Here is a 25,824-nt window from a genome sequence, read left to right as displayed (position 1 = left end):
TACATATTAGGCTAAGTAGGGAAGTGAGCGGAGGAGCTGGGCCAGTACAGAGTAATTAGATAGTGAAGTGTGACAAACCCCAAACTGTGTCAGGTAAACTGTAAGAGACCCCATGATATCTAATTGTGTTCCTGCTCATAATGAAATGCTGCTTTATATTGTAATATGTATCTATTGCTGTATGCGGATTGTCCATAGATAAAACAAATGTATAAAACCGTTTTTTAATGGCAGATATAAAAGATCTAAAGCAAGCAGCCCAGTATACATCAATACATGTAGTGTTGTAAAAGAAGAATTCCTGTGCAGTGGGGCAGTGTCCGCTTTGCATGGATTACCTGCTTGTTTTTTTCTAGGGCAGTGGTCTCCAAACTGCGGGCCAAGGGCAGGATGTGGCCCTTTGCTTGCCTTTATTTGGCCCTTAGAGCACTATTCCATCAACTGTCATCAATGATGGACCACCATTTCCCTTACTGACACCATCAATGGTTGCACTATTCTTCGCATTGACATCAACAATGGGGCACTATTCCTCCCATTAAAACCAACGATAAGGCACTGATTCCGGGGGATTTTCTACTCCCACTGACTATAGTCAGCCCCCCCCCTCAAAAGTCTGAAGTACATTAAACTGGCCCTTTGGTTAGAAAGTTTGGAGACCCTTGATCTAAGGGATTGGCCAGCTAAGATATACTCACCTAATCCTCTGGTCCTCCCATTCAAGACTGGTCCCTGCCCCCCCCTAACCCCCCCCCCCCCCAGTCTAATGGTCTTTTGCGGTGGACTGTTCTTGATGTCATCATGCCCATTCTTCAATGACCAGTCTAGGAGTGTTTGCTTTTGGAGTTTTATTGTAGAACTGGGGATAGGGATGGGGAATTTAGTAGGATACTCCAAGATTAGAACTATTCACATCACATCTAGCTGATCTCTTAGTTGAGCACTTTTGAAGTCTGTTTGAAAGCAGATAGCAGGCTTAAATTTTAATAGCAGTAGCAGTAGTTGCAGGGCTGGGCTCCTCAGGTACAGGCCTGTTATGGCAGACTGTGGTAGTCCAAATGTAATAGAACTGAGCAAAGTCCTTTGCAGTAACAGTTGGACAAGCTCTTCAGAACCCCAGCTAGTGTTCCCTTTTTCTCAGACTCACGCTGGCTATCAAGCACCAGAGGGATAGCAAAGTATCCATCTTTTGGTACGGGACCGGTATTGATGACAGCCATATACACAGCAATATATGCCCAGTTACATCTTCCTTTTGTGAGTAACTATTAAACGTTGTTTTTAATACTACACCTAGATGGTGCATGTTCTCCTTTTCTCATAGCAAAGTACACAGAGTTCCCAAGATCTATCTGTGTCTGCACTAACAAGTCCATTGACAGAATGGAAGCCTCCCTCCAATCTTCCAAATGACTCTTTCTAGTGATACCAGACACATCTTTGGCAGACAGCTCCCCTCAGTGAGCTTACTGTAGAAGCAGGGTCACTCTTCCTAACTTCAGGCCCTCAGGTCGCCCATCTGAGGCCCGCATGGCAGCCAGTGCTTGGTACAATCCTCTCTATGGAAAGATGCTGAACCCATGTGCTCACAGAACATAAATATCACTCCCAACATGCAATGGGGCCATCCTCCCCTGTAATTGGCCAGGGCTGTATCCATATTAATACTGCTCATTTGCCTACTCCCCACCCAGGTTCTGGAAGGCTCTCTTAGCTTCTCATAGCTTCCTGAATGTGGACAGAACTCAGAGTAACTCGCACCAGGACATCATGAGCAGACCTGACTAATCCATCACAGCACTCTGTTAAGCAAAGAGCCCAATTAGATTTTCCTAACTGTCTCTGTTAAATAGAGAAACACAGGTACACGTATCCTAACCATACAAATCCTAGCACCTACCGTAACTAGGAGGGTGTTATGCTAAATTTTTGGGAGGTTTAGACAGAATGGAATAGTATTAGAACCTCTGTCAGGTTTGGAAAAAGGTAAGGGGACACACAGCATTTAAAAAACAGAGGATCTAACCCTTCCCCACTCTATAAAAGAATGTATGTTTATCTTGATTTTATTCTTTAACTGCAGTAATAAGAATTCCTTTGTGCTGTCTTGGGCCATTGTTTCCATTATATAAGTGTTAACCCTTATGCAGAGGTGTGGGGTATATGGTGATTTCACATCAACCTGATGTCATTTTGCAGATGCTAAAAGCCCTAATTACATTTTCTCCATGACTTCTTTCCTAGGATAACCCCAGAACGCGATCACACACTGAAAGAAAGTCTCTGGCGTTTTAATGAGCCAGCCAGCTCGGCTTGTTGTTTTGAGACGTAATCTTCAACGCTCAAGGCAATCAGGAAAATTCTAATAAAGCAATTTGACAAAAAATGAGGTTACATACAGAGCTTATTGGTTCAAGAGTTTACTGCTGGCTGATGAAAAGCCTTTACTTATTCTTGATCATTACTTTTCTAGAAGGCTTCTGCTTATGACTGCTAGCTTGTAGGAAGAGTGTCCTTAAAGGAGAGATCTGGTCTAATTAAAGAAAAACTGGTTCAGCCAGGCTAGCTATGTACATCAGTTGTCAACTTATAGGTATAGAGGGCTTTAAATGTGGCCCCTGTAGTCACTAACAGGATTCAAAATAATGCCCATTATATGAAATGTTACAGGAGACTGCGTATATACTACAGTAGATGACCAGAGACTGCTGATATGCTACAGGTGTGGTTGTAGACATGAGAAATGCTGCAGGGCATGGAAATGGCCTGGGGACATGTTTCAAGAAACTGCTAGGCAGGCCATAGACTGCGATTTACTTTCCTACAACCACGGGTTGCAGGAATGAGAAGAGCTGGCTCTGTTGATGAGGGAATCCTTCCAGTGGAGCTGTTGTGTTCTCCCGACGGGGGAGGGAGACATTAGTGGAATTGAAAGCCTTCTCTGCCGGGAAAACACAATAAATATTGCTATGGGCTAGAGTCAATAATCCCATGAAAAGTCCGACAGGCTGATTGTATCCAAGTCGTAAAACAATCATGTACAATTGGGTATAATCAGCCTGCCCAGAGATGGTTGTAATCTCGGACGGTCCCAAATGAACCATTTATGGCCGGTTTTAGAGATCACCTGCCCACTACTGATTGCTTTGCATCAAGGGCTGCCCAACAAGAACCTCAGGTTTGGCACTATGGATTTCAAGGGTTTTAGCAAACAGTTTTTCAGATTCCTATCTTCTATTTTCTACCAATATGCATGGTCTTTTACGAACGGGTATGTGTTCCTTGTTATCACATAGACCTATTATTTAGCAATGAAAGCCTCCTTTGCATAGGCTTCCTAAGTCCCTGAGACTGCTGCTTGGCTCCCCCATCTTGGATGTGATGCCAGAATTCTTTCAGACTCAGAGCTGTCACTTAGGTGACACCTTACTTTCTCCACTGTTTTACCCCAGAGAAAACCCTGTAATAGTTTTCAGATCTTGGGGAACCTTTACTGAAATCAATTCATCTGGGGGCAATTGGAAAAATGCCTTATACCAACCATTCTCAGTAGGCAGACTAAAACTCTTCCAGTGATGGTCAGGATGCCACCCTTACAGATATCTCATAAGATGATTGGTATTGTGCTGCTGGCTTTGCCAAGTGGCATTGACCCTGGAACAGTACAGGCACCATCAAATTGGGGATCAATCACCCATAACTCAAGGAACCCCTAGCAAGCTCTGGAGGAACTCTGGTTGACAATGGCTGCTCTATATAATATTTCCCTTCACTTCCTACCTGGAAGCTACATAATAGTTTATGTATGGCGGTGAGAAGAGGAGCTGGACCAGCACAGAGTAGTTAGATAGTGAGGTCTAACAAACCCCAATCCCAATGTGGTAACAAGAAAATTGGATGGATGAGTCTCAAAAGAGTGGCGCAGCAAAGAGAAAAAAAAAATGTGTTAAAGGATAGGCCTGCAAATTGACTTTAGACTTTCACACATATCTTTAGCTAAAAAATATTTAAAATTTCTGCAAGCATAAACTCTACTGATACAGAAGCCCTTAATAAAAAGGGACCCACTAATGTTAGCTATGCCTCTAACCCAATTGTGTTTTTTAGTAGTCTTGCTACTGTTTGAGCTGAATTTGATGCTGGCACTAAGAATTGAACAGTATTTCCCATCTTTCAGATTATCAGTGAATATGAAGCTGCTCCGGACACCTTTTTCTACCAAATACGAAGCCTGAGCCAGGACAAACAATACAGCGTGTGGGTGGTAGCCGTGACTTCTGCAGGAAGAGGCAATAGCAGCGACATCATTACTGTTGAACCCGTGACTAATGGTAACACTCACATTGTGGCTTTATTGTTGGCTCTTTATTATTGGGTCTTTTTATATATTGTGATATTTGAATAAAACTTGCTTAAGGTGGTTATAGCCATAATAATTTGAAAAATAAAAAAACGGAATATAGTCAGCTCTGTGGTCTAGTAAAGTACAATAGGTAATAAGCATTAGCGAATTTAAAATGAAAAAATGAACAGCATAAACTTTTTTTTCCTGTTTATTTCAAAAAGTGAACCTGCCATTGTCCGTGCAGGGCAAAGCAATAGGTACTCTTTAATTACTTATGTAACTTTTTTTAATTTTTTATATTCATATAAAAATCTGCATTTTTTGCTAGGAAATTACTTTAAATCCCCCAAAGTTATGTATGTTCTGAAAGCAAAAGGCATGGGGAATACAATGGTGGCAGTTGCAATTTTTTATGCCATATGATTTTTTGTACAATTGTTTATAAAATGCTTATTTTAGAAAAAATATAAAAGATGAAGGTGCATGAAGTAAACGTAAAAATGCCCATTATGTCAAGCCTTCAAATTCTGTGCACCCATGAAATGGTAAAAAACTATGATATCCAAAAGTATCCAATATAACTATGATATCCAAAATCCAAAATAAGTGATGCTTTAATCACTTCAATACCGGGTGCTTTTACCCCCCTCCTGTCCTGACCAATTTTCAGCTTTCAGCGCTCTCACACTTTGAATGACAATTGTGCTGTCATGCAACGTTGTACCCAAACTAAATTTTTATCATTTTGTTCACACAACTAGAGCTTTATTTTGGTGGTGTTTATTCACCACTGGGGTTTTTATTTTTTCTAAATTAACAAAAAAAGGCCGAAAATTTTGAAAAAAAAACACATTCTTTGCTTCTGTTATAAAATTTTGCAAATAAAAAAATGTTTTTCATAAATGTAGGCCAAGATGTACTCTGCTACATTTCTTTGATGAAAATAACCGAAATCAGTATTTATTATTTAATCTGTCAGAAAGTTTTAAAGTTCACAAACTATGGGATATATCTGAAAATTGATCAGAACTGAAATACTGTCGGCCAATCTAATTTCTTGAGGCCCAAAAATGTCAGAACAGTACAGATATCCCCCAAATGACCCCTTTTTGCAATGCAAACTGCCCAAGGTATTTAGTAAGAGGCATGGCGAGTTTTTTGAAGTTGTAATGTTTTTGACATAATTTATTGGAAAATGAAGAAATATATATATTTTTTTACATACTGTCACCAGTGCAGTACCGTGTCATCATACAGCTGGTGTGGCGGTGATCAGGGACACTGACTAGTGTCTGTATGAAAAAAAAAAAATCTATTTTTTTATTTTTAAAAATTTGTTATTACTTTTTTGAAGATTCTTTTTATAAAACACTGTGACCAGAGTACTATAACGTTACCATAGTAACATTGTACTACTTTGGGGAAGTGATCAGTAGTTTTTATTTTTTTTACATAATATGATTGCCTATAGCAAATAATTTCTTTGCTATAAGCAAGCATTTAACTGAATAAAATCGATTCATTCAGGTTTTTTTTTTGTGATTAGTTGTGACTGGCCACTGCTAATCACATGACACAGATGGACTGCGATTGGCCCAGTCTGTACATGTGATTACTGTGACCAATCACAGCTAGTCACACAATTGTATACAATGGATGGCATTAACCGCTTCCCCACCGCCCTATAGCAGATATACTGCTACAGGGTGGCAGGGGCGCACAAAATCACTTATATATACGTGATTTTGTATTTATGGGTAGGGGGCGTGTAGATGCCCTACTTGCGCCGCTATTCGCGGCCGCGGCTGTCAATCACCAGGTCCCAGCTGGTAATTACCTGCCGGCATCCAGTGATTACTGAGCATCTCTGACGGGAAGAAAGACTGTTTTGTTTACTAACAGTCTTCCTCCCTGTCAGCTCGGGCACACTGCTCTGCACAGCCATCCAGAGCAGTGTGCTTACATTGAAGCACACCCCCCTGCCCCCTAGTAAAACACTCCCTACACATAGTTTACCCTTTGATCGCCCCTCATATTAAATCAGCTGTAGTAAGCTTGCTTTAAACCATTGACTATCAGGACTTTTATAAACACACCTTGGAAGTCAAGTGGTTAAAGTCCACATGTGACCATATTGGGGACAATAAACTGTATATATTCTTAACAAGCGGCATAAGATCTTTAAAGGAAGCCATTCCTCACCTCTCTAACTATATATGTCAAAACTCTTCAAAGATCACAACAAAGGCTGTTCAATCAGGTTTCAGTTGGTTTCTAATAGCTTAAAGCAGGCAGGTTCTCAATATTCTGCTCTATATTGAAAATAGCTGAGATTTCAGTGCACCTGTTGTGAATTTGAAGTCCATTTTCTCTACAACTATAGCTACAAAGGTGAATTGGGACTTGTTTAAAACAAGACCCTTGTTTGGAAATAGGTGTGTGCCCCAGCCAAGAGAGGTGACCCACTTGGGAGATGAGACTCCATATTGGAGAGATTCCTCACTCTCCGGACTGGGAGAATTGGGACAGCTGAGCAAATCTTCAGGACTGAGAGAGCTGAGCGCCACCCTGGTCCAAAACATTGGTAATGTAGTCAAAAGTTTAACTGGTGACGTTGCATATGACGAAACGTGTTGAGTGGAGGCGGGACGTATATCATCACGTATGCGTCGACACTCGTGGCCATTTTGGATGTGGGAACAGACTGTGAATTGTTTGTTCAATGCTATATTTTACTACGCATCTTGTAAGTGCAACTTTTTATCCTAAATAAAGCTTTTTTAATACGATTTGACACTATAAGAAGCTTCTTTGCTTTGCATATACTCCTTCTGGATGCCTGACACATCAGGAACCAGTGAACATAGCAGGGGCGGACTGACAACTCATGGGGCCCCCGGGCAATAGGGGATCATGGGGCCCCTGTGTCCTTGCCCAAACTCAAAAAAGCCTATGAAAAAGGTACCAGGGGCATCTTACGGGGCCCCCTACTGACCCCGGGCCCTTGGGCAGTGCTCGAGTTTCCAAATGGTCAGTCCGCCCCTGGGACATAGTGATGGATAGCTGGACAGTGATAGAAGTCACAAGTCTGCTATATACTGCTGATGAGAAAAGGTATTTAGTAGTTTATTTTTACTAAATTAATTGCATTCCATGTTGTGTGTACTGTGGGAGACCAGATATAGTGAATGCAGGGTCCGGGGAGACCAGATATAGTGAATGCAGCGTCCGGGGAGACCAGATATAGTGAATGCAGGGTTGGGGGAGACCAGATATAGTGAATGCAGGGTCCGGGGAGACCAGATATAGTGAATGCAGGGTCCGGAGAGACCAGATATAGTGAATGCAGGGTCCGGAGAGACCAGATATAGTGAATGCAGGGTCCGGGGAGACCAGATATAGTGAATGCAGGGTCCGGGGAGACCAGATATAGTGAATGCAGGGTCCGGGGAGACCAGATATAGTGAATGCAGGGTCGGGGGAGACCAGATATAGTGAATGCAGGGTCCGGGGAGACCAGATATAGTGAATGCAGGGTCCGGAGAGACCAGATATAGTGAATGCAGGGTCCGGAGAGACCAGATATAGTGAATGCAGGGTCCGGGGAGACCAGATATAGTGAATGCAGGGTCCGGGGAGACCAGATATAGTGAATGCAGGGTCCGGGGAGACCAGATATAGTGAATGCAGGGTCCGCGGAGACCAGATATAGTGAATGCAGGGTCCAGGGAGACCAGATATAGTGAATGCAGGGTCCGGGGAGACCAGATATAGTGAATGCAGGGTCGGGGGAGACCAGATATAGTGAATGCAGGGTCCGGGGAGACCAGATATAGTGAATGCAGGGTCCGGAGAGACCAGATATAGTGAATGCAGGGTCCGGAGAGACCAGATATAGTGAATGCAGGGTCCGGGGAGACCAGATATAGTGAATGCAGGGTCCGGGGAGACCAGATATAGTGAATGCAGGGTCCGGGGAGACCAGATATAGTGAATGCAGGGTCCGGGGAGACCAGATATAGTGAATGCAGGGTCCAGGGTTTAGTAACACTTTAACTTTGGACGCCTCTTGACTCTTCAGGCCTTATATAGAAGATGGTTGTATGGACAGGAAAAAGCATGTCCCCAACACAGTTCACTTCAAAAGCCTCTTAAATCATCCAAGTCCCTGATGTTATGTCAATTAACTTCCATGGTGTTCTCCCCAGAGCTTTATGAGAATTTTCAGTAGTTGCTTATCGATGAAGAACATCTTTTAATGTTCCCTTTTCTCAGGCCGAGTGGCATTCAGAAAATAGCACTTTTTAAGATATAGCTATCTGCTGAGGTGGTAATGTGCCGTGAATAAAATTGTTAGTTTTACATTAAAATAGTTTTGCCTGGTCGCCTTGACGCAGCTTGTCAATTTCCATGTTTCTCACGCTTGCAGAGCTGGCATGAGAGCCTACATTTGCCTAGGAGCCCAGACTATGTTATTTAACTCCCTCCATTCATTTCCTCAGTGTGTGTAGAAGGGATGTGCAGTGTTCTGACTCTTATTTTTTAATATATGCATTTTTATGAAATGTAGATCCCAAACGTGTTTTAACAAGACCCAAAAAATACGAATTACAATAAATGGGGAATTAAATGTGTAACTTAAGGCCAGTTCACACCAGTGCGTTGCAGTATTGCACATGAGTTTAACGTGTGGTCCATTCATTGGCCTGCCATAGCATACTTAGGGGCCTATTTATAAGACGAACTTCTGGCTGTAATTCCTCTAAGGCTAGGCTCACACCTATGCAGCTTGCGTTTGAGCCATGTCTGCATTGCGTTTTGCGTTTTTGCACCTGCGTTTATGCCGCAGCAAAAACGCACTACATGCTTTTCTGAAGCGTTTTAGTTGAAGTCTATAGAACCAAAAATGCAACTTTTTGCATTCAAAAAAGTCCCTGACCCTTTCCAACAAACGCATTGGGTGAAAACACAGAGATGTGAATGTGTCACATAGAAAATCATGTTAAAAGGACTGTGCTGCGTTTCTGCAAAACGCTGTGGAAAACGCTTAGATTTGAACCTAGAGCTCTAGAGTGTATTTGTTTTAGTACTCAGCTCCATCTAGTGTCCAAAATGCTGTATATCTTCCCATGGAGGTATTTTTTGAAAACTATATCATGTTCTGGCCACTAGATGGAGCTGAAGATAACCGGAATTACTCTATTAGAGGAACTATGGTCAGAATTCATGCAGCAAGCACAGAACCATGTGACATTTGTCCAATGAATGTTTTATAAATATGTAGTGGTACCCCTGTAGGGGCCGTAGTTTTAAAGACTCCTTGCGTCCCGTAGTTGTCTCAGTCGAACACACAGTCACTTCTTTGGCTGAATGAACAGTCTAGGGGTATGCTTTTCTGATGATTTATTGCAGAACTTGAACTTGGATAGGTTCAGACTAACTGTGGGATTCTCCAATGACTCTTAATAACAATTTGAGGACACTAGATTTTTTTCTTTAAGGATATAATCAAGGTCATAGATTGTATGCCCCTTGAGGGTTAGGGACTGATGTGACTGTACAATATATCTAAAGCGCTGCGTAAATTGACAGTGCTATATAAGTACATGTAATAAATAATAAGGTCATTGCACAAGTAAATGGGGGACTGAGTATTGCGGTAGCAACGTAAGGGTATTAATCTTCTTCCTACAGATATGAGCAGAGTCCTCTCACCAGGAATTAATGGACTGAGCTATTCAGGACACTATACACAATGTCCCCTGTAGCACCAAAGGGATGGCAACAGCACACAGTCCCTAAGATCAGTCTGTACTCACTAATGTCCTTGGATAATTGGTGGCCTTCTTCCAATATATTCCAAACACTTTCTTCCAGTGATATCATACTAGATCCTTAAATGAAAAGCCCCTCGGTCAGCCTCAGCAACATAGCCCCCCCCCCCCAGCTAGCGTAGCTGGAACCTCGCTGAACAACATACACATGGCAGGCTTGCCTAGGGGGCACACAGCCCCTTGGGCTGTGATTTCCTCCTCAGGGATAAGACCCTTCTGTTGCAGATCCCATAGTATTTATACACACTCCCAGCCCCCATCTGGGCAACCCTGCCCAGAAATTGGCTGGGACTGCATCTATATTCAACAGCTGATTTGACTTTGCCAGCCCACTATCTTCCAGAACCTTTCCAGACAGACGGGGTAGCAGTCAGCCCTGCAGCCAGTGAAACCCAAAAAGATCACATGCAGCCCAACTGATTACAGTGAGCAAAGAACTAAATTTACCTAACCTATCACCTGTCTAGGAGGGTGCCACAATTAGATCCCTTGAAGTGACACTAAACTCTGGTTGAAAAATAATTTTCTTTATTGTAGTATGTATTAACTCAAAAAGGTACCTTCTATTGCTTTCAGCCTCCTCTGCATCTCCAATTTTTTTCATCTATCTGTATAACAAAAAAGAAACAACAACCCTTTTCGTATACAAGCCCTTAAGGATGTATAACAACAACAACCGCAAAAAATTGCAGAGTTGTTCATCCATCAAAACTGCATGTAAATCTGTTCTGTGCAAATGAGGCAAATCAAATGTGCGATTATGGAAAATACAGCATTATGGCCACTAGATGGCGATGAGCAGTATGCCTATTTCCCATGATGGCCAAAGGCCATAATGCTGTATTTTTTACATTCACACATTTGAATTGCAGGCTTTCAATGTTGCTCCATTTATACAGAACTAATTTATATGCAGTTTCAGTTAATATCTTGTGGAAATGTTTTATAAATGCACATCTTCTGGGTCTGTTTATAAATGTTTTCTCTAAAGATTCAAAAATATTCCTGATTGAAAAAAAAAAAGTGTGAATCCTGGATGAAAGTTGCATACATCTTGGGTGTATAAATAGACCCCTTACCATTTGTGGGGTCCCTATAGCTGCTGAACCACAGTACAGTGTGTCCCCAAAGGGAAAATGGGAAATTGTAGCTAGATGTACCTTTTATTTACAAAATATTTGTTTGGGATATCAAAGTATATAAAAAAAGAAATTATTATTATTATACAGTATTTATAAAGCGCCAATGGTTCGCTCAGCGCTGTACATTACAAAGGGGGACAGAACATGTGACAGAACAATAACAATACAATGCAAAACATGAGGGGATTGAGGGCCCTGCTCTTTCGAGCTTACAATCTAGGAGGGAGGGGATGGTGGCACAGGAGGAGATAGCTGTGGGGGATGGAGAGGTAGGAAGAGTGGAGGAGGTCGGCAGGTTAGCAGGGGGTGGGGTAGGCTTCCCTGAAGAGATGGGTTTTCAGGGTGCGCCTAAAGGAGAGGAGAGTAGGTGATAATCTGATGGGTTGGGGCAGGGAGTTCCAGAGGATGGGTGACACCCTGGAGAAGTCCTGGAGGCGGGCATGGGAGGAGGAGACCAGGGAACTAGAGAGAAGGAGGTCTTGTGAGGAGCGGAGTGTGCGTGCTGGGCGGTACTTGGATATTAGGTCAGTGATGTAGTTCGGGGCAGTATGGTGGACGGCTTTGTACGTCAGTGTTAGGATTTTGAATTTGATCCGTTGCGCAATCGGAAGCCAGTGGAGGGATTGGCAGAGGGGGGTGGTGGAAACGGAGCTGTTGGAAAGGTGAATGAGTCTGGCAGCCGTATTCAGGATGGACTGAAGCGGGGATAGCCAGCGGCGAGGCAGGCCAGTGAGGAGGGAGTTGCAGTAGTCGAGTCGTGATATGATGAGGGAGTGGATGAGCCGTTTAGTGGTTTCTGGGGTTAGGAACGTGCGGATTTTGGCGATGTTGCGGAGGTGGAGTCTGCATAAGTTTGGTAATGATTGGACTTGGGGCTGGAAGGATAGGTTGGAGTCCAGAATGACACCAAGTACTCTGGCCTGCGGGGCGGGTTTGATGGTGGCGTTGTTGGATGTGACGGAGAAGTCAATGGGGGGTGGTGTCCGGGCTGGGGGGAAGACAAGAAACTCGGTTTTGGAGAGGCTCAGTTCAAGGAAGTGGAGCGACATCCAGTCTGAAATGTCGCTCAGTAGGTGTGTGATTCGGGCGGAGACCGAGGGGGTGAGGTGGGGGGTTGAGAGATAGATTTGTGTGTCGTCGGCATAGAGGTGGTAGTTGAAGCCGTGAGAGTGTATGAGTTGGCCAAGGGAGGAGGTGTAGAAATAGAAAAAATGTATAATATAATATGAATTTGTTATTCTTTTCTTATGTATGTTTTGCGACACCCTCTAGAATTTAAAATATAGCATTTCCATGTGGCTGCCCCTCACTGCTGGCAGATGTGAGTCAGAAAAAAAATTATAAAATCCGGCATTCTCCATATTCAGCCTTACATGAATGGACTTTGTTTGTCCCTTTAAACAACTAGATGGCACCGTATATATGGTCTATAAAAAGGGAAGAAGCTGAGCGAGCGATGCTGGGGATGCCATATTTTTCTGGAAAGGTTTACTTTAAGCTCGTTGGTTCTTTTATTTCCCCAAAGAGATGAAATCTTGTGCAGTCCCAGGCCGGTTTAATGTTGATATTGATTTCTTTATTAAACTGCAACTATGTGCTGCATTTACATGGAGAAACTATATTTGCTTAAAGTGGTATTAAACCCCAAACCAAAAATGTAATATGTTTCAGCTTACTAATCCTTAGACGAGGTGGCTGCATTAGCTTTCTTTTTTTACATATTTTTCCCTCTGTTTTCACCTGATGATCTGGCCAGTAACACACTTCTTGGATGAAGGGGCACAGGGGTCACCTTGGACAGTAGCAGTCAGTCTGGGGGGAGAGGGGGGTGTTAGATGGATTAGCAGATTTAAATGCACTAACCAATTGAAGTCAAATTCCAGCTAATACTTTATAAGCAGTTACAGCAGATATATATATTTTTTCTTTTGGGATAAAAATTTTACATACATAAAAGCTTCTTATTGTAAGCACGGCTGTCTGTAGTAAGTGGTTTGTCTCTGAACCTCATACATTCTGCTGGAGAGCTTGTTCATTTGAAAAACAGACTTACTTGCCAGATCACTAGATGAAAATAGAAGAAGGGAAGCCTAAAAAAGAAATTGAATGCAGCCATCGCATCTAAGAATTGGTAAGCTGCAATATAATAAACGTTTGCTTTTGGGTTTAACCACCTAAGTACCAGTGACAAGCCAGTACATTGCTGGACTTTGAGTGGTTATACCAGGATAATGCTGGCAGCTGCAGGCATCATCCAGGTATTGTTTTCTTCAATCGGTCGGCTTTCTTGTATAAACCTTCCACGACTTTCGCCGGCTCTCCCATCCAACCGGGGCAACTGAGAATGCAGCTGGCAGTTCCGACGGCAGATCATAAAGCTGAACAGAGACCGGAATGGCTCCGATCATCTCTATGGTCTAAGTCAGTGGTCTCCAAACTGTGGCTCGGGGAGCAGCTTCAGCCCTTTAATTGCTTTTATCTGGCCCTTGGGGCACTATTTCTTCCAATGATACCACAAATGGGGCATACGTACCCCCACTGAAACTGATGATGGGGCATAATTCCTCCCAATGACACCAAGGATGGGACACAATTTCTCCCAATGACACCAACAATGGGGCCCTATGGCACCAATGATGGGTTAAAATTCATCCCAGTGACACCGGCAATGAGGCACAATTCCTCCCAATGACACCAATGATAGTGTCAATGGTTTTTCCCCACTAATGTAAAGGCCTTTTTTTTTTCTCCCAATGGCTACGGTCTGCTCCCCTGAAAGTCTAAAGGACAGTAAACTGGCCCTTTGTTTAGAAAGTTTGGAGACCCCTGGTCTAAGTGATAAGCATTTCTCTTCTCTATTCACCCGATGTAAATAAACCCTTACTGGTTTGAAAAAAGCATTGTATCACACAGATCTTGGTATGTTCCAAAGCTTTGAAGGTCAGAGGAGGGATCTGGGGTCTAATAAAACTCTCAGTAAAGAGTATCACCGCAAATGTCAGATTGAGGGAAATAATTCTAGCACCAGACCTCCTGTGTAAATCTGAAGTGGGCATTTAGAACATCACCTATGAATAATAAAATGAAAGTAGTTTGTTGCCGTTGCCTGGGCATGCACAATTTTAAAGCATGACATGTTTGGTATCTATTTACTCAGAGTAACATCATCTTTTGTATTTAACCAACCAGTTGGGTATAATATTGTGTTTTTGTGCATTAAAGTGTATTTTTTTAATTGCTTTTGAAAAACTATTGTGCAAATACCATGTGACATAAAAAATTGCACCACCGACCATTTTATTCTCTAGGGCCTCTGCTTTAAAAAATATATAAACTTTGGGCATTCTAACATTTTCTAGCAACAAAAAGTGTCAGAAAAGGCTTTTTCTTCAAGTATTTTTTAATAACACTTTAATACATATATAATATATGATACTGTATGTGCTTCCTGCTTGCTGCACAGGGGTTGCACCTTGTTATCTCACTGAAAATCTACCACATAGACTATCTGCATGCTTTAATAATATTAAACACCCATGATGTCCCTGGAAGCCACAGACCTTTTGCCTTAGGGCCAGTTCACACTACATGTGTTTCAGTTGCTTTTTTTCTGCATCCAAAACGCACAGAAAGTAGGTTATATGGTTGTCAATGTCATAGTTCACATCAGTGCTTGCAGTTCTAGTGCGTTGCGATTGCATTTTTACTGCACAGAACTGTACTGGAACGCGGTAAACGCATCAAAAACGCACCAAAAATGCATTGGAATGCTCATGTCCCTAAAGTGATCCGGAATGCATAAAAAACTCATCTGGAACGCATTTCTATAGTGTGAACCAGCCCTAAGACCTACATCATGCATGGAACATTAGCAGCATTTCTTTCTTTTTTTTTATTCATAGCAATAAAAATGCACATTTAAAGTATAAAATAAAAATTCTGACATGTCCGCCTATTAATGCATAAATTAAAAAGGGGCACTTTGGGTTAGCAGGATGCCCATAGTTTATTTCATGTCAGCTGCTTGTTTTTTTTCTACTGGAGTGACATAATTTATTATCCAGTTAGGTAAACTGCGGGGTGGCCTTGTATTCTAATTGTTTTACGGCAGCCCTTAAGTGAGTGTGTTGTGAAAAAAGGGTAGTGCCAAGGGCAAGAGCTACACAGATATCACATATTTAACTATATAGGAAGAGTTTACCAGTAAGTACAGTTTTATTAAATCAGACAAGCGGATTCAGTAAACAACCTTTTGTGCATATTGAATTTTTTCTGCTTCAAATATTTTGATATTACTGGCCTTTTAGCTGATGCCACTGGTCTCCTCCTGGGCATATGTACAAGTTAAGCTGAATTATAAATGTTTAGCTTAATAAATCCTTTAAAGTACAGAGCTTAAAAAGATTTTTTACAAAATCGTTAAAAAAAAAAATAGCGGAAAATATATATTTTATAATATTTTTGTTATCTTGTATCCAAAACCAGTACCTGGAGGCTAAGCTGGCTGCGAAAAGTTAATTCCTCTGTTTTGTTAGGTTCCCGGCGTGCGGTTGCCTCCACTGTAAGTGCTAAGCTTGAGTTAGCGGCAGTAATGGATGTCTGTGGCAGGGACACACTGCGGGGAGGCCCTCAACAGCATCAAAAGCTCATTATCGTTCTCATTATTTTCACTGCAAACTAAAAGAGAGTGACATCGGGAAAATGAAAGCTGAAAATTCTCTCCAAGCGCGTGCGTTGCTGAGATGTGTTATGCTTTCAAACACTGTGCGTCAGCTTGTTTCCCGTAATTCGATAAGAAAAGTGTAATTAAGGAGACCACAGAGAGGTTGTCACAAGGCAAAAATCTTCTAAAGGATTTAAAGAACCCAGAAAGAGATGGAAAATAGTATAATAATATGGGTTAGAACAGTACTGGACTAGAGGAGCTAGAATAGTGCTAGACTAGAGGAGCAGGAAGAGTGCTAGACTAGAATAATTATAACAGTGCCAGACTAGATGCGTGAGAAAAGGTGCCCCACTAGAGGTGTGAGAACAGTGCCAGACTAGAGGAGTGAGAACAGTGCCAGACTAGAGGCGTGAGATCAGTGCCAGACTAGAGGAGTGAGAACAGTGCCCGACTAGAGGTGTGGGAACAGTGCCAGACTAGAGGAGTGGGAACAGTGCCAGACTAGAGGAGTGGGAACAGTGCCAGACTAGAGGAGTGGGAACAGTGCCAGACTAGAGGCGTGAGAACAGTGCCAGACTAGAGGCGTGAGAACAGTGCCAGACTAGAGGCGTGAGAACAGTACCAGACTAGAGGAGTGGGAACAGTGATAGAATATAATATTTAGAACAGTGCCAGACAGACTAGAGGCATGAGAATAGAGCTAGACTAGAAGAGTGAGGATAGTGCTCGACTAGGGGCATGAGAACAGTGCCAGACTCGAGCTGTGAGAACAGTGACAGACTAGAGGAGTCAGAGCAGTGCTAGACTAGAGGAGTGAGAGCAATGCTAGACTAGAGGAGTGAGAACAGTGCTGACTAGAGGAGTGAGAACAGTGCCGACTAGAGGAGTGAGAACAGTGCCCGACTAGAGGAGTGAGAACAGTGCCCGACTAGAGGAGTGAGAACAGTGCCCAACTAGAGGAGTGAGAACAGTGCCTGACTAGTGGAGTCAGAGCAGTGCTCCACTAGAGGAGAGAGAACAGTGCCTGACTAGAGGAGAGAGAACAGTGCCTGACTAGAGGAGTGAGAACAGTGCCTGACTAGAGGAGTGAGAACAGTGCCCGACTAGAGGAGTGAGAGCATTGCTAGACTAGAGGAATGAGCACAGTGTCTGACTAGAGGAGTGAGAACAGTGCCCGACTAGAGAAGTGAGAACTGTTCCCCGACTAAGGAAGTGAGAACCGTGCTTGACTAAGGGAGTGAGAACAGTGCCCGACTAAGGGACTGAGAACAGTACCAAACTAGAAGAGTGAGAGCAGTGCTAGACTAGAGGCCTGAAAATAGGGCTAGATGAAAGGCTTGAAAACAGTAGTAGGCTAGAGGAGGGAGAACAGTGCCTGACTAGTGGAGTGAGAACAATGTCTGAGTAGTGGAATGAGAACAGTGCCTGACTAGTGGAGTGAGAACAGTGCCTGACTAGTGGAGTGAGAACTGTGCCACGACTAAGGGAGTGAGAACAGTGCCCAACTAAGGGAGTGAGAACAGTGTCCGGCTAGAGGAGTGAGAACAGTGCTAGATTAATGGCCTGAGAATAGGGCTAGATGAGAGGATTGAAAACAGTTGTAGGCTAGAGGGAGAATGGTAGACTAGAAGAGTTAGAACAGTGCTAAAATAGAGGAGTGAGAAAATTGCTAGACTCGAGGCATAAGAACAATGCTAGACTACAAGCACAAGAACAGTTCCAGACTAGAGGAGAAAGACTGAATAGAAGAGTTAGAAAATTGCAAGACTTGAGGCATAAGGAAAATGTTAGACTAGAATTGTGAAGGAAGTGCTCAACTAGAGTCATGAGAACAGTTCTAGACTAGAGGCGTGAGAACAGAACTGGACTAGTAGAGTGATAACAGAGATAAACTAGAGAAAGGAGAATGGTAGACTAGAAGAGTTAAAACGGTGCTAGACTAGAGGTATAGGGACAGTGATAGCCTAGAGGAGTGAGAAAAGTGCTAGACTAGAGGCATGAGGATAATACTAGACTAGAGGTGTGAGAACAGTGCTAGACTAGCGGCATAGCAACTGTGATTGATTGGGGGCGCATGCACGGCGATCCAAGATGGCGGACACGTGAGAGCTGAGCTCCGCCAACCCTCAGCTTTCATGGCCCTCCCGCTACCCTTCTACACAACCACTGCTCCAGGAGAGCTCTCCTGCAAGTCAGGATACTTACAGGCACCTACATGGGTAAAATCGGGCATTGGAAGCCGCCCACGCCGCCTCCTCCGGACCCCTGGCCTTCCATGCTGGATAGCTTCTTTACTAGGCCTGCATCCCCGGCCTCGAGTAGTTGCGGTGGTCCAAGTGAGTGCTCCGGAGGGTCTGCTGAAATGGAGGGGACAGACACAGATGCCCCTGCTGCCTTGCTTCCCACTCCGGTGGTCCCCTCCCTGACGGTGGATATCTTGGAGGGCAAACTGCAAGTATTTTTATACAATATAACCCGCACTATCTCTGCTGAAATTGGGAAACTGGCTCAGGAGCTTAGGGAGGAGACTCCCAACTTCAGCATTACTTGCTGTCTCTATTTACCACTCTGGCCCCCAAAGTCCCAGATGTTGATTGGTGCACGGACCAGGCCCATAGATCATTGGGCCTCCAGCCTCCTGAGGGGCACTAGGCCCAGAGATGTTATCATTCGTATTCACTACTTTAACAGCAAAGAAGCTTTGCTCCCTTCCACCCGCAACAAATACTCCCTGGAATTTAAAGGAGACAGACTTTAAATTTTCAGTGATTTATCCCCCCATCACCTTGGCAAAAAGGTGTGTCTTGAAGGTGGTCACCACTCATCTCCAACAGCATCATATCGCTTATCGGTGGGGATTTTCTTTCAAACTAGTTGTCTCCAAATATTATGCCCAAGTCGTACTTCATGACCTGCATGAAGCAGACTCTCCTTCTTTAAACAGTTGGGACTCCCTTCCTTTCTGGAAGAGGCCTCTCTGCAACCTCCTACTCTGTCCAGGTCCTCTGCTACTCCCCGCAAGATCTGGACACCTGCTAAACCTGGGAAGAAGAGATTTCCTCGTACTCCTCAACGTCCCCGACTTCCTGGTTCGGTGGGCCCTACCACCTGACTCTTTTATGTATCAGATCTCCCGCCCTGTTAATTGAGCTCCTATGCTCCCATGTGTGCTTTAGAAATTTTTCTAATTGTTGTGTCCTGATTATAGCTGTTCTGTGGAGTACTGAGGTAGGTACCTGCTGTTTTGGGTCAGCTGCCATGTTGCTCCCTTGTACGTCAGGCTTTCAGCCCTGACAACTCAGGATATTTCCATTATCCCGGGTACATATCTTTGATGATATCTTTGTTTCCAGCTGCAATCCCTACGGCCTCTGTTCTGAGTGATATATTTGTTTGTACTAGGCCTGTTGCCATGCTGGTCACCTGGTTCTCTATTTCTGTTATTTTCTATTTTGCCTCATCGGTGATAATTTTTCTACATGCTCAGGTTACACAGCTGCTATACTGATTACTGTTTCATGATGGCTTTAAGGCTGTTGTCATATAATGTATAAGGACTTAATTCATTCCGGAAATGGTGGATGGCTCTGAAGGAGATTAGATCCTCGGGAGCAGATATTATATTCATTCAGGAAACCCATTTCAAACAGGATGACTTTTTTTTGCTTTGCCTCCAAGAGCTTCCCGCAATCCTATTCGGCTTTTGATCCCTCTGGGAAAGTCAGAGTAGCTATTTTGATCCAGAAAAACTGCTCCCTGAGGATCTCCTCCTCTTGGGTTGATCAACTTGGTCATTATATCTTGTTGGAATGTATGTACGAGGGCTCTCCGCTTTTGAATTTGTATGCACCCAACTCTGGTCAGCTGTTATTTTTCTCTCAAACCCTAGATAAATTATATTCCCTTTCTATTCCATGCATGATTGTTGGGGGGATTTTAACATGGTTATGTCCCCTCACAAAGATAGGAAGGTGCTTTTTGCATCCACTCTGTCGAAGAGACTATTCTCCTCCTCTACGGTTTTCCATAAACTGTTTCTAGCCGTAATCCCTACGGCCTCTGTTCTGAGTGATATATTTATTTGTACTAGGCCTGTTGCCATGCTAGTCACTTGGTTCTCTATTTCTGTTATTTTCTATTTTGCCTCATCGATGAGGATTTGGGAGGCTGCCTCCAGATCTTCTATTTGTGTAGTATACAAAGAAAACACTTATAAAATACTGATGTTTTGGTATAAGACCCCTGAGGTTCTCCATGCTCACAATCCGAGTGTTTCTCCTGTCTGCTGGCGATGTGGCGAGGAAACTGGCACTCTCTTCCATATCTTCTGGACTTGCCAACACATTGCATTATTTTGGAGAGAGATCCTTACCCTTTTGCAGTCATTTTTACAGGCTCCTATACCATTTGAGCCTATCCACTTTTTTCTGGGCCTACCTTTTCCAGGCCTCTCCAAATTTGCCAGGAAACTATCCTCCCATGTTTTAACAGCGGCCAGGAGAAACTTTCCCATGCATTGCCTTTCTACTATGCCTCCTACAAGTTTGGAATTGGTGAAGGTTATAGCAGAAATTATGTTAGCCCAAGAAAACAGCGCTGTTTAAACTCCAGTATGCACGCAGAGATAAACCTGGAACCATCACAGGTAAGACTGTCACATTTTCTGTAAAAGTTCTGGAATCTTGTCATGGAGCAGAACTTGAAGACCAAGCAATAAAACAGTTGTTCTATTGATCCAGCTTTGATCATGACTCACTCCTAGCCCTTCCTTAGCTTCAACTTTTGTTCTTTGAAGACTAATCTTTCCTGCTTACCTGCCTTGTCATATTGTTGCTGGTCAGCAGAGAGTTTTATTTATCCACGTCCACAGAAATGCAGATTAATGGTCTTTTGATACCTCCATTTATCTGAATGATTCCCACTGAATGAGCTCTGAGCAAGCAGGGAGTAATGTGTGTAACAAATATGAATTCCATCTGGCACTGTCTTTTAGGTAATTTAACAAGATAGCATATTAAAGAGAAACTGTTATATCCTAAAACAGGGGTAGGCAACCTTAAAAAGGGGGAAATCTACCTGAACAACATGGAAGACGGCAAAGATCACCGGGCACATGGTCACCTCCTCACACCTGATTGAAACCTCTAATTGCCGTACCACCATGTCACAATCACGTTCACTGCACGGCAAACATGTTTTTAAATCAGGTGTGGAGGAAGCAACATATCGTCTCCTCACCACTTGCCAAACACACTCGGATCACTTTTCAGAGGAGTAGCAGTGCCTGCTGCACTTGTGAATGAGCCCTTAGTTGCATTTGACAGTAGCACCCTTAGAGCTCGTTCACACATAGAGTTGGGGGTAGTGGTAAAACCCTGCAGTTTCACGGTTTTACGGCCCCCGATCCTTACCCCCTTTAGCTGCTGAGGTAGCAACTAAAGATGTACACATGCCGCAGCAGGAATTACACCCCCTGTTGCTTTTGGTGGGTGCTACTGCCTGCCAATCACAACCCATTCAAGTAAATGGGGCCACTCTGCAAGTGCCCCAAAACTGCATGCTTCTGCGGGGCGCAAGGGGTTAAAGCAGGTGGTAAGAAAGCAACACAAAACTAACGCCTTGTTTGCTGTACTGCACAAGGTTGCAGGGCACTTGCAGAGCGGCCTCATTCACTTGAATGGGTTATGCTTGGCAGGTGCTACACCCACCAACCATGACAGGGCATATAACTCCCCCTAATTTGAAAATGTAAATGAACCCTTACTGTTCTGAGCCCCCTATAAGGCTGCTTTCACAGTGATGTGCTGCAGGTTACGTGTACAACGGGTGCAGCACAATGCATCTGTGACTTTCCTGAGTTATCTGCGCTTTGCCATAGACTTCTATTATATTCTGCAGGTTTGGTGCACTTTCCTGCATTAAGGAGTTTTGGTATGCTTTCAGAAAGTGCACCAAACCTGCAGAATATAATAGAAGTATACAGGGCTGTCACAATAGCATCTTGGGCCTCTGGGCAAAGCAATGCCTCTACCAGCCTGTCCCACTTTACACACCTACTCTCAAGAATTAAAGTATAAATAGCTATCCTGGGATAGCTTAATAAAAAGCTTGACTGTCCCAGCAAATCCTGGACAGCTGGCAAATATTATGTAATGCAAGATTATCATGGGGCCCCAAGCACTTGGGGCCCCTAGGCAGTACTCAGGGGTGCCCATTCACCTGGAAGTAAAAAGTTAAGCGCAGGAAACCTGCAGATACACCTCACTAAACCCGTGTTGTGGGTAAATCGCAGTACATCAGTATGAAAGTAGCCCTGTACTGTTATGCCTAGTGTATTGCTTCACAATGACCTGAAGATCTCCTTTCCTGCTGCTGGCACCACTCTGGAGACTGCCAGCCGGGATAAGAGGTGGAGTGAAGTTGGTATCACTCTGCATGGGACAGGAGCCGTCCCTACAGAGGAGGCATCGACTTATGTGGTTCTTGCTCCCTACTACAGCTCCATCTTTACAAGAAGTCCCTCTGCATTGCATTGTTTGATGCTCTGGGATGGAGTGTCAGCAAGCCCAGATCATGATCTACAAAGTCACCTGGCTGCTATTCATTGGTTGCTGACCCCCATGCTGAAAAAGTTCAGAAGATAGAAATATTGCTCAACAATTACCTGCTTTATTCTTTATATCAGGTTCTATATCCAGGTGGAGTCTCTTGGATTCCAGACCCGACCTGTACACACAGCCTTGACCTCAGTTCAAGTCCTCACAAATCCCCACCCCTTTTGACGCTATACCATATCACCTGCCATTTAATTTTCAAATAGATAAACCTCATTGGGCAGTGGTTGTGTCATTTACAGCTGAATGATGGGACGGGAAAGGACAGAGGTGGGACTTAAAAGTTTAAAGCTGTCAGATTGTGAGGGTTCTCGCAAAAGAATTTTGCTTTGTGACAGATTCACTTTAAAATGCAACTCAAGTGAAAATGTTTTTCTTGGATAGAGCCTGTAATAGAGCCTTGGCTTTTGTTTCCATCCTCTGTGAACCCACATGGAGAGTTTCACCATCACTTCTTGACCTGGTGACCACTGTTGCCAAGAGAGAACATTGGGGGAAATTCAACACGTCCCAGTTGCCACTCTTATATGAGATGAAGGGAAACCCTCCAAGAGGTCATCTATTTAGGAAATGTGAGGTAATTTATAGACCTCCAGAAAGAAAAGTTTATACCTAAGGTGCCTCCTTAATAGAATTTAAAATGTAAACTGCAGTTTTAAAGAAACAATTCTCTATATGCTAACACTTGCTGTTTGTGAGGTCCCTCTAGCAGTCACTGTGGTACAACACAAGTCAAAATACAGCAATCTTGTGGGGGTTTTCTTCCTATTTAGGTTGTCAGTCCTGACCGATTTGAGCAGCACATTTTTTTACTGGGAGGCCATAGTTCTGCTTTAGGCCTCGTTCATTCATACCTATGCATTTTTTAGTGCGTTTTGCAGAAATGCACTGCAGTCCATTTAACATGGTTTCCTATGGGACATGTTCACATCTATGCATTTTTTGCATTTTTAACCGCTGCATTTTTAGAAAGGGTCAGCAGATTGCGTTTTTGATGCAATAGACTTCAATGGAACCGCACCAAAATTACAGGTGTTGGGTTTTGATGAGGGTTTTTTTTTGGCCAATGGGAAAGTAATGAGTGTGACTGATGCGATATTGCTGCAACTTTGAAAAGGTTCCTGCACTACTTTGACATGACTTTGAGTGCCACAGAGTGTAAAGTCGCATCAAAGTCACACTCAATAATTTCCTATAGGAACAAAAACACAGACAAAAATGCACTACAAAACACGGCAGAAAAATGCATCAATCACAACTCAGATAGGTGTAAGCCAGGTCTTAAAGTGTCCTCGTTGGTGCCAGCATCTTTTTCTGCATTCCGGTATTTTGGACTCATCATTGGCTGGTATGGGATGATGTCACTCCTGTGCAAAGTTAGAGTCAGTCATCCCAGCAGCCAGGGGCCGTTTCAACGATGTAAGCTGAGCTGTGCATGTGCAGGTAAGTTTACATGGTGGAGAACACTGCGAGCAAGCAGACAGTTGTATTACTGCAGAAGATACATTATCTCTTTTGCAATAAAAAGCCTGAAGGCTTACAGTTTGTAAAACTGGAACTTTAGATCTGCTTTAAAGTGGATGTAAAGCCTTACATATACCCAGTGAAGTGACTGGCCTCAGGTGATACACAGAGATGAAATAAAGCTTCCTACATAAGTTGTACCTGTCTATCTGCAGCCCTCTCTCATTTACATCAGATCAAAATTCAGAATTTACACATTATTTCTAAGCTTTAGAAGGCAGAGGGTGGGAAACTGACATCACACATTGAACAACACGGAGAGGACAGCTAAGTGTAATCGGAGACTTGAGTGGAGGGAATGGACACACACCCCTCTACACAGTCTCATAGGGAAACATGTACAGCTGAGGATATCAATCACCAGTTGTGTGTTAAAGAGGGGGTGGGCTCTCTCCCTGGATTTTGTTGTTTCGGCATAGACTTTCAGAAGTGACTCATGTAGATAACAGAGGAATAAGAGAGGAGACAGAAATCAAACTCGGTGCTTTGGATTGAGGAAAGTACACACTATAGAAGGATATGCTTTGCTTATTTTTTGTTCATTGTGGAGGTTTACGACCACTTTAAGAACTTATATAACCTTTCTGACACTGCTGTTGTGTTTACTGGATTTTATTAGTAACTCACTAAATGCTTTTGCTTGGCTCCCTAAATTGCTCTGTTCTTTGAATCCATTGTCCAGCATCATGTTTCGCCTAAGCAGCTCAGTGAGCAAAATTGAGAGTTAAAGCTTCAGCATAATTGCACAGTGAAATCCATTAAGTCAGAATCGCTCCCCTTATGCCTATTCACAATCTGCTCTGTAAGTTGTTTAAGATACTCTTCCTTTCCTCAGTATGTGCAGTTTTAGTGGACTGAATAGAGCTGTGAACACATTTGGACCTTTTTGTTAAAAGTCAACAGTTAAAGTGGTAGCAAACCTCAAATATGAAATAGGAACAAGGAACAAAGCATATCCCTCTAAAGTGTGTACTTGTTTCATTTAAGAGCACTAAGGCTAGACTTACACTAACTCACTCGCTGCAGGCTGGTTGTGTATACGGGAATCAATGTGATTCCCGCAACCGCATTGTAATTCTCTTGCAAGACACGCAGGGGTACCATTCATTAATTCATTCATTTGTGAGTGACACCCCAACTGTCAGGGATGCGGGTGTGACCAGAAGTGTGTGGACTGACACAGGGAAACGCAAGCTTCAGATATGGTATAAATAATATAATTTATTAAGACTAACAATACAAATATAGACGCAGTGCACCAAACCCCAAGCTAACACAAATACATACAACAAGGTGAAACAAACCCAAACCTAAACTGATATAGATACACAGGTACATACACATATAGAGCACAACATAGTCAGGCAGGCCGGGTCGATAACTATCGGGCAGGTAGGTACAGGAGGAGCAGGCGGAGAGTAGTCAGGTCACGAGCCGGGTACAGCAACTAACGGACAGGTAGGTACAGGGGCTCAGGCAGAGAATGGTCAGGGTCACAAGCCAGGGATCAAACAGGAGAAATCAGCAGAGGTCAGGATCAGGCAGGGTCGGCAACAAGTCAGGCAGAAACAGGAATGCAGGGTACAAGATACAGGGGCCCATGCAAAAACACACACCAAGGCACAGACTGCAGGTCTGGCCATCCCTTAAATACACCTGCAATCAGCCCCAGGTGATGGCTAATTGCCAAAGTGAACCT

At 43.3% G+C, this 25,824-nt stretch overlaps 1 protein-coding gene across 1 annotated transcript in view; it reads left to right on the top strand.

Moving 5' to 3' along the window:
• The window catches only part of DSCAM (DS cell adhesion molecule), a 765,341-nt gene that overhangs the window by 484,569 nt on the left and 254,948 nt on the right, over nt 1–25,824 (top strand). Inside the window, exon 21 of the mRNA XM_089677896.1 lies at nt 4,178–4,331. Coding sequence (XP_089534022.1) covers nt 4,178–4,331 — 154 coding nt within the window. The remainder of the gene's footprint in view (nt 1–4,177; nt 4,332–25,824) is intronic.

This window comes from Staurois parvus, unplaced genomic scaffold (assembly GCF_062004578.1).
Source record: "Staurois parvus isolate SC_StPar_1 unplaced genomic scaffold, SC_StPar_1.0 ptg000195l, whole genome shotgun sequence".
Taxonomy (NCBI): domain Eukaryota; kingdom Metazoa; phylum Chordata; class Amphibia; order Anura; family Ranidae; genus Staurois; species Staurois parvus.
This window is presented reverse-complemented; position numbering and strand designations above follow the sequence as displayed.